This window comes from Poromitra crassiceps (genome assembly GCF_964638095.1).
Source record: "Poromitra crassiceps genome assembly, chromosome: 5".
NCBI lineage: Eukaryota > Metazoa > Chordata > Actinopteri > Beryciformes > Melamphaidae > Poromitra > Poromitra crassiceps.
The window spans coordinates 17825862-17838015 of NC_139642.1; the positions used below are offsets into that span (position 1 = coordinate 17825862).

Genomic DNA, 12154 nt, shown 5'->3' on the forward strand with positions numbered 1-12154 from the left:
CTCACCAAAAGACGGTGCTGCGGCTCTAAACTACAGGTTTGGGGGTTCTAGAGCAGAACACAAGACGTCTGCTCAAATGTGCGTTTACTGCGGTGGTTAAATCCCCCATCGTGTCTGCCTGGGCTGGGCTATCAGCTAAATTCTAACTTTGCTGAATGGATAGAACGGGGCAATTTACCCCACCCTGACCCCGCCCCCAGGCTAACCCAGCGTCTATTGTGGGCGTTTCTAGAGCCTGTATGGGCATTCCCAGACATGCAGACTGTCTCTATATATGAAAGGATGGAGTCCACAGGCCCGGACACGCTCAGGTTTACTCTCCAGACCGTCCCGGGCCGCTGTGGGAGGAGAATGAGAAGCTGTCAGTCAAAAGAAGCCGACCAATCACGTACAGACTTTGCTGCGGAGGTCCCACAGCTTCAGGGTGCGGTCGTAGCTCCCGGAGACGATGCGGGCGTTGTCCAATAGGAAGCGAGCTGACAGCACCTTCCCACTGTGGCCCGTCAGGGTGTGCTGTGGGACACACACACACACACACACACAGGAGAGTTACACACTTTGACAACCCCAAGTGTGAGAGGCAATACATTTATTTGCTAAATTGTTCATCATTTTGGAATGAAGTCCTGAATAAATCTCTGAATAAAAGTATTAGCGTAAATAAATAGATTCATGTTGCAGGCAGCATTTAGTTCTGGTCTCAGTAGTAGAGTGAGATCACCAGCCTAGCCCCGCCCACAGAGCCCACGCTCCTTGGCGATTGGTTTTGTTGGATGCGCGTGTCATCACACCGAGCCAATAGGATCTCTCTACAGACCCGGGATGTGAAGTCACATCCTGTGTGTCTTGTCAGCAGCCCCCGGGGCCCCGCGCTGCTTCACTAGAGCATGCTGGGAGGAGAGCAGGGGCTGCTGGGAGCAACATGGCTGCCGAGGCGGATCTGGGCTTCAGACCTTTTACATGACATCATTGACCAGAACATGACATCATCGACCTGAAGAAAACAAAATCCGCTCACGATAAAAGGCCACTCTCAAAGGTGCCGTTTTATCACCAGATACTGACTGGTCTTCAAAAAAGTTGTATCTGTAAGCCCAGTCATGTCAGGTGAAAGTGCTCACTAACATGGATTTAAACACGTGTGAACAAAATGAGAGAGAAATAAGCCTTAGGTCAAAAGTCAGAGATCTTTTAGTTCAACTCATGAAAAATGGGAGCACAAACAAAATAGTCGCATTTATATTTTTGTTCCGTACAGGAATGTTTTAATTTGGGGTCAGGTTTTGGGACGGACCTGCCCGTGGCGGGCTGCCGTGCGGACTCACCCTCAGCCTGAAGTCGTCTACAGTCCAGATCCGACTGGCGAAGTCATTGGAGGCAGCCAGCAGGTAGGATCCCTGAGGACCACAAGCACAGAGAAACACTGTTACACTGTATAGGCTACACAATACACAGCACGTCGCCTGCATGAGTTATTTAAGAAATAGATTGTATAGCTTATTTTTCTTTTACCGTGCCAATAAACTTATTACTTGGGGTAAAGTAAACTTTCTTTAACTGATTAACTCATAGTATTAATCGTCAGTTATTATTTTATTCCATTTTATCTTATTGTATTTTATTGACTGTTTTTTACGTTTAGGGAGATACTGTGTGATACTGTGTTATGCTATGTTGTGCTATGTGGATATTTCATGCCTGAGTGCGAGCCACTGCAACTTGTCCCAATAGACCCTTCTCACGGGGGCCATTTTGTGTCGAAAAGGCAGGTGCGAGCAAAACACTAATGAGGGTTTCCAACTTCCATGATTGTAATTTGGAAACCCTCTTCAGTGTTTTGCTTGCACCTGTGTTTACTCTGCCTTTTTGACACAAAATGGCCCCCGTGAAAAGGGTATATTTCCCCCCGGGGATCATTAAAGTCTTTCTGATTCTGATTATTAATGGTCAGTTAGCGGTTAAACAGTTATCGGTTGACATCCCTACTGTAAAAACATCTCGCCCGAGTCCTAAAAAAACAAAAAAAAAACACGGACTCTCGTATCTGTATCTCCTGTTCGCCTCGCTCCTCTTTTCAGACCAACGTTCCACATACTCTCTCTTTACTCTCTCTCACTCTATTTCATGCACGCACACACATGCACAGCTTAAGAGTTCTCCGTTTCAGCCTGAGCCCGACGGAACCCGACCCAGCCCGACCCGAGTTCGGGCTGATCATTTATGCTAATTAGTCGTCGGGCTTCAACTTACTAGAGTCGGGTCTGAATTCTTAGGCCTGTTGAGAACTCTACTCACAGCGCTGTCAAACTCGATGCTGGTGATGCCCGCGTTGCTGCCAGTCAGGGCTCCTTTAGGCTCACAGCGACCTGTACACACACACACACACACACACACACACAGGTTACAGCTTAGGTGACTCGAGTCCTGGTGACTTGACTCTGACTTGTACAGTACTTTGATGACTTGAAAAGGTTTCTAACGTTTTGACTTTTGACATTTCTAACGACGGGTTGATGTAGCCACTCGTGACGATATGTGCATGTAGCCGTATCGTATATACATTGATGTAGCCGTATCTCTTTTTGTGCAAGGTTTAGAGAAATAAACCGGCCTGGTTGTCGACGGGCACCAGTAACGGAAGTTATCGAGCACCGCTCTCTGGGGTGCAGTTGATGTGTTGATGTAGCCACTCATGATATACTTTGCGTAAAACTGCAGTTTAAAGATAAATCGTATCCAGGCCGGGTTCTGCGAAAAGAGGGTATAAAATTATAGGTTTAAAAGGTATGCTATTACAAGAAAACTAAGTCATTAAACATGTTTTCTTATATAGCCATGATCTACCAACTGACGAAAATATTATCTGATTTTATGCAAACCCAATGATGTTTCAAGTCCTCTAAGTTTTTAGCTATTTTTGCAACTACTACGCTTGTCGCGTAATGCACTTTTTATGCTCTTTTTCAAAGTTTTGTTGTGATGCTTTTAAATGTTTATTTTATCCTCTTCTTTTATTTTCTTCTGTCATCCATTTTATGTGAAGCACTTTTAATTGCCTCTGTGTATGAAATGTGCTATACAAATAAACTTGACTTGATATCTTGTGTTTTGTGTAAAAGACTTGGCGTGGAAACTTGGCAAATTTGGACCGTGTCCTCAGAACTACTGGCACATTTTTTGCAACATCAGTCAAGCTGTGTTCACACGAGATATTTATTTTTCTCCCTGTCGCTCGAGTCAACCCTTTGGAATCGCTCTGTCGCTGTTTAAATCGCTCATCAAAAGGCACAATTCTCAAGACTAGTTTTTTTCGCTTGTATGACGTCATTGGAGTGATAGCGACCCGGCCTGGGATTCCTGGGATGTTTGTCCACTACGAGCCACCATAGTTGTTTACAAGCCAAGCCTATCAGCGTGCTCCTAACGCGAGCTCTATACCGGTAGTACAGACTTCACTTCATGTCAGCTGTCAGCCTGTCAATCAGCTGTCAATGCGGTTTGTTGCCACACAATAAACCAGCGGTTTGTTCCAAGCCAGTGTGATCCTTGACTCACTCTCAACACAGCAGCCAATCAGCGTTGAGCAGCGAGTGACTGTTGGCAGCGAAACTTCGTTCGAGTTGGGATATTTCATCTCGGTGTGACGAGCGAATTTTCGCCCTATCGCTCTGTCTCTGTCGCTCGGACGCCCAGCGATATTTCTCCCGGGCGAATATCTCAATCGCTCGTTTGCATTGACTTTGTATGTAAACTCAATGCCAGAGAAAAACTTTAATAGGTCGGTGTGAACGCACCTTCAGAGATATATTTTGCGATAATGTTGGCAGATATCTTTTGAGATCATGTTGGCAGAGATAGTGTTATACGATAGTACGTTGTAATAAGTTTGAGCTGACCTGAGACAACCTCCCACAGCTTCACCCTCCGGTCCATCCCTCCTGTTGCTAGGAGACGAGAGCCAGGGCTGAACTTCACCGCGTTCACCTCGCCGTCATGAGCTTCCTACACACACACACACACACACACACACACACACAGTGGATCAACACTGATTCTATTGGTCGACACTGATTGAGTTTCTACTGTGATTTCTTGGTTTGGGTCTCAGCTTGAAAACTTGAGATCAGCCCCCTCCTCTTCCCCCCTCGCCCCGACGCTCCGTGCTGATTGGTTCTGTGGGAAGTGCGTCGTCATCACACCGAGCCACCGAGGATCTCTGTACTGACTCGGGCTGTGATGTCACTTCCTGTCTGTGATGTCAGCGGCTCCTGGGACCAGCGTTGCACTGCTAGAGCATGCTGGGTAGAGAGCAGGGACTGCTGGGAGCCAGAGGGCGAGGAGCAGGTTGAGGATTCTGGGTAATCAGACCTTTTACTGTTCATCATTGACCTTCATCTGGACCATAATGCACCTGGGCTATGGGCCCTCTGTGACTAGTGGACACGGGTTCAGTAGTCTGGTTCAAACCATCATGATCATGTGACCTCAGATTCTGTTTGGCTCTACGTAGCAGTCTGGACTTCCAACGGTCCACAGTGATTTCAGTGGGCGGGAGTCCTTGACAGACAACTCCATCACCCAATCAGCATCGCCAAATCCAATCCAAATTAGGGCTGCACAATATGAGGAAAAGCTGCGATGTGCGATAACACTGTTCAATATTGCGATGACGATATGACCTGCGATAAATAAAAAAATGCTATAAACAAAAATATTAATGGGTAGGGTGCTCCGATCCGGCTAAGCCACGATCCGATCCCGATTCCTGGGGTCACGATCCGATTCCAGAATCGATTCTCGATTCCAACGATTCTCAATTCCAGAATCTAGAATCGATTCTCAATTATGTAGTTTCATATTGCAATAACACACAAAGGTAAATCTAAGACAAAACATGTATTAATGCTGAACTTCAAATTCAACTTCTGAAGTATTACAGTGAGGGCCTAAATTCATTTTGCAATATGAGTGTGTTAATTTAAGCATACGTATCAGTAAGTGGCACGGGATTCTCAAAGCCTGTGTTGAGGGTCATACGAACAAAAATGCACTCTTGAAGCAAAAAAAAAATCCAAAACCAACAGTCATTTCTCACACATGATTACTTTTAGCCTTTTAGTCATAACGATTATTGAAAGATATTCCATATTCCAGACTGAAATGTTATAACAGAAGTGGAGTATTGGCCAGAATGACATGAACATTTGGACACTTATTCAGCCGGTATCTTGTAGGGCTGTGGCGATTCACTTATCTCCCGATTCGATACTATCACGATTCTTGGGTGCCGATTCGATTTATATTGCGATTCTTAAGTATTGCGATACTACGATTATTGCGATTCGATATTGCGATTTATTGCGATTTTTGTTTATTTTTTTCTTTTCTTTTTTCAGTTTGTTTGCTTTTTTACACTAGATTAGAACATGGGAAAAGTTGAATCATACACTAGAGACTGTATATTATATATCATGAGTAGGGCTGGGCGATATAGTTAAAAACAGGGGCGGACTGGGATCATAATTCAGGCCGGGCATTAGATACCAAGCAGGCCAGGCCGATATGGGCCAACGCGAGTGAAATTTGGGCCGTTTGAAGCCAGATTTGGGCCGTTTGAAGTCCAATTTTACAATGAGATGCACCCACTTTAACCCTGAAGTGTAATTATTACTTCAGACTAACTAATAAAGTAATAAAACCACTAGTAAACCAGTAGGCGGCGCCTGGCCTGGTGTTCAGTGAGTGGCCTGACTGCAAGCACCAATTTTTTTTTTTTTTTTTTTTTTTTTTTTTTTAATTTGCGATTATCGATTCTGGAATAAAAGATCGATCCAAAAAATCGTGACATTAAAAATCGCGATACTTAGGTGAATCGATTTTTTCCCCCACCCCTAGTATCTTGCATGTTGCGTTCAGGTGCACTGTACTTTTTTTTTTTGCGATAACACGTGACTTTTGCGATGTGTTCATCGCGCATTTTCATATCGCGATGACGATTAAAATACGATTAATCGTGCAGCCCTAATCCAAATCCACTCAGAAGAACGGCGAAAACATCTTTCCCACGATAAACTCCGCTGGAAGTCCAGACAGAGCAAAATTGAACGTGAAGTCATGTTATCATCAGGATGGTTTTTCCCAGGCTAGCATGGGAGTCGCAGTTCATCTATAAAGCAAGGCCGGGCAAACACTACAGGACCCATGATCAGAAGTATGTGTCACTAGAAACTGAATTTGAATTATTTATAATTGCATATTAACTGCTCAACTTGAATAACAGCATTGAAAAACTTTATTTGAACAACAATGTGAATTACTTAACCTGAATAATTGTAATGGAAAACTGAAATAGCATCATTTGAAATTGAATTCATTCGTTTGAAACTGAATTCCAATCAACTTGAAGGTGAATGTAACATCAAATTCAATTACTCTGAAACTGTATTCAGCTCTCACAATTCAAATTCAGTTCTCCTAAATCAATTTCAGGTGACTGAGACACCTGAAACTGGTGACACTGGTTGAGTGGTGGAGAGCAATGGAGAAAGAGAAGAGACTTACAAAGACGTGCAGGGCTGTGGACGGGACGCGCACCTCGGCACACACTCCACTGGGGGCCTCTGCGCACTCCGGCGACGAGCTGAACGAGTTGGCCGGCCGCCGTCTGAGGGGAGGGGAGACACCGCGGTCACCAACAGCTCCCAGGGGCCCGTTTGCATACAACAGCTTGAGTTAAGATTTTCCCTTAAAGTCGGAGTTGATTTGAGTTAAGTTGTGGACCAGCAGTGTTGGGGGTAACTCATTACAAAAGTAACATATTACATGTAATGTATTACTTTTAGCAGTAACTCAGTAATATAACTTATTACTTCTAGGATTTCAGTAACCAGTTACTTTGTCAAGTAACTCAAGTTACAAATCGATTTTATCAAAGCACACATTTAAATCATTTCCTAATCAAAAACTTTTTGATTAAGCTTTTATGCAAATAACCACTACAGATGACAATAACAAAGGAAAAGAATAACATTTAGAATTTTGGATTGTTTACACTGACTTCAAGACGGTTGACATTATTTTTCATGATGGTCCCGGGGCAGCGATGTCATTCTGCTGCTGCTGTTATTACAGTGAAAGTAATGCAAAAGTAGTGTAATAACTAACGAGTTACTCTACACAGACAGTAATATTGTAAAGTAACTTATTACTTTCAAATGAAAGGAACTAGTAATATGTAGTATATTACATTTTGTAAGTAACTTGCCCAACACTGTGGACCAGTGATGTCATTTGTGCATGAATGACATCACTGGTCCACAACTTAACTCAAATCAACTCTCAATAACTGTCAAACTAAACGAATGTCTGCTAAACAGCTTTCAGAGATGCTACAGATTTTGTAATGATACAAAGCTAGTTGAGAAATCGGTGAGTGTTCCTTTAAGGAGAAGATTTAAAAGTGTTTTGTGCAACCAATTTTATTTCATGGAAACCTTAAAAACCTTAAAACCTCAGACTTGAAGGAAAATCTTAACTCAAGGAGTTTTGTGCAAACTGGCCTCAGACCCTGGAGGACTAGCTCCACTCTCATCTAAACACACCATGCTCAAACTGGCCTCAGACCCTGGAGGACTAGCTCCACTCTCATCTGAACACACCATGCTCAAACTGGCCTCAGACCCTGGAGGACTAGCTCCACTCTCATCTGAACACACCATGCTCAAACTGGCCTCAGACCCTGGAGGACTAGCTCCACTCTCATCTAAACACACCATGCTCAAACTGGCCTCAGACCCTGGAGGACTAGCTCCACTCTCATCTGAACACACCATGCTCAAACTGGCCTCAGACCCTGGAGGACTAGCTCCACTCTCATCTAAACACACCATGCTCAAACTGGCCTCAGACCCTGGAGGACTAGCTCCACTCTCATCTGAACACACCATGCTCAAACTGGCCTCAGACCCTGGAGGACTAGCTCCACTCTCATCTGAACACACCATGATCAAACTGGCCTCAGACCCTGGAGGACTAGCTCCACTCTCATCTAAACACACCATGCTCAAACTGGCCTCAGACCCTGGAGGACTAGCTCCACTCATCTAAACACACCATGATCAAACTGGCCTCAGACCCTGGAGGACTAGCTCCACTCATCTAAACACACCATGCTCAAACTGGCCTCAGACCCTGGAGGACTAGCTCCACTCTCATCTGAACACACCATGCTCAAACTGGCCTCAGACCCTGGAGGACTAGCTCCACTCATCTAAACACACCATGCTCAAACTGGCCTCAGACCCTGGAGGACTAGCTCCACTCTCATCTAAACACACCATGCTCAAACTGGCCTCAGACCCTGGAGGACTAGCTCCACTCATCTAAACACACCATGACCAAACTGGCCTCAGACCCTGGAGGACTAGCTCCACTCATCTATAAAACACAATCTCAATGCCTTGCTGCCCTGGAGCATGCGCACTAGAGACTTCCACCCAGCCGAGCCGGCTAACCTCTGCTAACTTGACTGAGGATAAATAATTAAACGTCATCCTTTTACAAGACGGATTGTCATCAGTTAATATGCAGTCACATCAGGAAGACGGAACTGATCTGTGGTCAGGCCTTCAATGCAGTCACATCAGGAAGACAGAACTGCTCTGTGATCAGGCGTTCAATGCAGTCACATCAGGAAGACAGAACTGATCTGTGGTCAGGCCTTCAGTTAATATGCAGTCACATCAGAAAGAATCTGTGGTCAGGCCTTCAGTTAATATGCAGTCACATCAGAAAGACAGAACTGATCTGAGGTCAGGCCTTCAGTTAATATGCAGTCACATCAGAAAGACAGAACTGATCTGTGATCAGGCCTTCAGTTAATATGCAGTCACATCAGGAAAGACAGAACTGATCTGTGATCAGGCCTTCAGGCCTTCAGTTAATATGGAGTCACATCAGGAAGACAGAACTGATCTGTGGTCAGGCCTTCAGTTAATATGGAGTCACATCAGTAAAGACAGAACTGATCTGTGGTCAGGCCTTCAGTTAATATGGAGTCACATCAGGTAAGACAGAACTGATCTGTGATCAGGCCTTCAGTTAATATGCGGTCACATCAGGAAGACAGAACTGATCTGTGGTCAGGCCTTCAGTTAATATGGAGTCCCATCCGGAAGACAGAACTGATCTGTGGTCAGGCCTTCAGTTAATATGGAGTCACATCAGGAAGACAGAACTGATCTGTGGTCAGGCCTTCAGTTAATATGCAGTCACATGAGGAAGACAGAACTGATCTGTGGTCAGGCCTTCAGTTAATATGCAGTCACATCAGAAAGACAGAACTGATCTGAGGTCAGGCCTTCAGTTAATATGCAGTCACATCAGAAAGACAGAACTGATCTGTGATCAGGCCTTCAGTTAATATGCAGTCACATCAGAAAGACAGAACTGATCTGTGGTCAGGCCTTCAGTTAATATGCAGTCACATCAGGAAGACAGAACTGATCTGAGGTCAGGCCCAGTCCATCTGAGCCTCCTACAGGGTTCCCACACATTTTCATGGATGAAATTTCAAAAGGCGGTGACTCTGAAACAATACATTACTACACTGGACAAAGAGGACACACCTCTTGATATTTGATTTTAGTGCTTCAGAGTCACTGCATCACATTACATAGAAGCTATTGAAATAAAACAGGAATTTTCTATAAAAAAATATTAAAATAAAATACAAGCAGCACTCAAATCCACATTCGAGCTACGTTACATCAACACCTACAGAATCTTGTTTGCCGTTACGTTACGTGGAAGGTTATCCACAGAAGATTACTGTAGCACTTCCATTACACACATCAAAATTCCATGACTTTTCCAAAACTTTAAAGTTTTCTTTTTACTAATTCCATGACTTTTCCAAAACTTTAAAGTTTTTTTTTTACTAATTTCATGACTTTTCCAGGCCTGGAAAACAAGATTTAGTAATTCCATGACCTTCCTAGATTTCCCATGACTGTGGGAACCCTGCTCCTACTTAAAACCATTGAAGTCAGTTTTGAGCTGGTAAATCCTACTTGGAGACTGTTTGGGTCATGGACCCAGTTTCTCCGATGTCCTAAAATCTGACGGATAATACCTGTTTGGTAAAGTGTGCATATGTGTGTGTGTGTGTGCGCGTGTGTGATAAGAATCTTTTCAATTAAGATTAAGTGCACGTTCACACCATATGCCAATCCCACGCTGAAGCCATGCAGTTTCATTTCAGCGTCCTTGTTAACAGGCGAGTCCGTTCACACCAGCCGCACGCCACGCCGAAGCCACGCTGAACCGATAAGTTTCAGCTTCTCCGATAGTTTTCCATTTTCCAAATGTGCAGCGTGCTGAACCTGAGCTGCCAGGCATGAAGTCAATGCAAGTTGTGGGCGGAGGGAAGGCAGCGCCGAGGAAAAGAGAGTGCTTCTTGTGTGATCGGTTTAGCGTGAGCTCAGCTTCAGCATGGCTTTGGCGTATGGTTGGTGTATGGTGTGAACAAAGCGTAACACACGATTGTACCGCACAAGTGTTGTTACATCTTCAAAATTGAAATGCTGAGACGGAAGACTTCATTATTTCCCCCCTGTGTCTGTTTGTTTTACAATACAACTAAAAATCTATCAGTTTTAATTCCAACCCAAGTCTACTAAAAACACCGTGGCGGCTTAAAAAATAAGGAAAATGTCCTGTGGGATATAAACTTGACTTTAACTCGACCCGCTGCAGTTCTGTCTTCACCCAATGATTAAAATTAGAATAATTTATCAAACAAGCCGAGTTTAACACAACACAGATATGACCTGAGCGGACCAATTAGAATCTTCAAAAAAGTGTCTACCCTAAAATATTTTCTATGGTGGACACTCAACATGGGGACCCAATCACTGCATGTGATCTATGTGGAAAACACGCAACAGCATCAACGCCCTCGCCGAAATGCGCTGAGGGCTGCACCGCGGCTGGCGAGCAGCTCCCAGAAAATGCGGCTCGACGCAGCTGACGTGAACAGCGCAAGTATACTATAATGTAGATGGAGAGATAACAGGACAGCTTCTGGGGCAACATATTGCCTTCAGCAGGAGAGGAGACTGTCCAACACCCGGTTAACCAAGAGCAACAGTATCATGGGGAAATCTTGTCATCTACTGTACTTAAAGGGGGTGAGAAACACAGCAACCTCTAGAGGCAACTTCATGCACACCATGAAGTCCATGAAGTTGCCTCTGTCGGGCTTTAACCACACAGGAGCGATGGCCGCCTACACACTTGTTGTAAACAGGGTTATTGCAAACAGGTTATTGTTTAGTATTAAGATTATTGCCAAGAATAATCGCAAACCCGGACCGTGCGTTCACACTGCGAGCAAAACCATCAGTGGCCTGTGGGGCGAGGCGCTGGGGCACCACGGCTGAGGTTTCAGCCAGGTGTTGACAGTCAGCAGCCAATCAGGTGTGGGGCGGTTCAGACAGTGGCTGCGCTAAAAATGTCTTGAAATAAATTATCCCCCCCCCCCCATGTGTTTCCAAAAGCATGTCGTAACCAACGCAGTTTGTGAAATCTTTAGTTAATTGGAGATCTCCTCACAGTTTGAGTTTTGAACTCTTTATACAGGGTTTCACAGAATGAACATGACTGTATTATTACATAACACCACAAAAGTAAATCTGTGTAAAGTCTGACATCTTAAAGTAAACAACATGCAACTGAAATTGCCATTTGCCGTCTGCTATGGGCTGATGTTTGGTGTTAAGTCTCTTCAGAACGGGGGCTACAGACGATTTTTCTTGCTGTGCAACGCGGCCCAGAAGTACTGAAGTGGCAGCCATGATAATAAGAGCAGTTTAAATTCGCTAACCGCTAAGGAAAGGAGCTTCAATGCTTCCTGAATTCCATCCTTTACGGACGCAAAGTCGATAATACCGTCCGACAATTCCTTGTGGCAAACCAATAGGCTGATTAGCTTGCTAACGCGGACACACATTTCAAAACGGGTTTTACCATTGAAATTAGCCAGTGTTTCAGTCACTCAGTGGCATATTGAGCCCGGCGAAGCTTAGCCTACGTACGTAGCGTAGTGCATTTGGATTCTCTTAGCACCGCGGTCATCTTTTCCTAAGTCCTTATG

The 12154-nt window shown here is 44.4% G+C and overlaps 1 protein-coding gene across 3 annotated transcripts in view; it reads right to left on the reverse strand.

Annotated features, from left to right (window-relative positions):
* LOC310776864 (autophagy-related protein 16-1-like) overlaps positions 1–12154 on the reverse strand; it is a 37291-nt gene that overhangs the window by 5330 nt on the left and 19807 nt on the right. For all 3 annotated transcript variants that reach the window (XM_083637066.1, XM_083637067.1, XM_083637065.1), the window contains 5 exons: positions 6562–6664; positions 3897–4002; positions 2296–2366; positions 1326–1397; positions 393–513 (listed from right to left, as the gene is read on the reverse strand). In XM_083637066.1, the coding sequence (XP_083493192.1) occupies positions 393–513; positions 1326–1397; positions 2296–2366; positions 3897–4002; positions 6562–6664 (473 nt within the window). The remainder of the gene's footprint in view (positions 1–392; positions 514–1325; positions 1398–2295; positions 2367–3896; positions 4003–6561; positions 6665–12154) is intronic.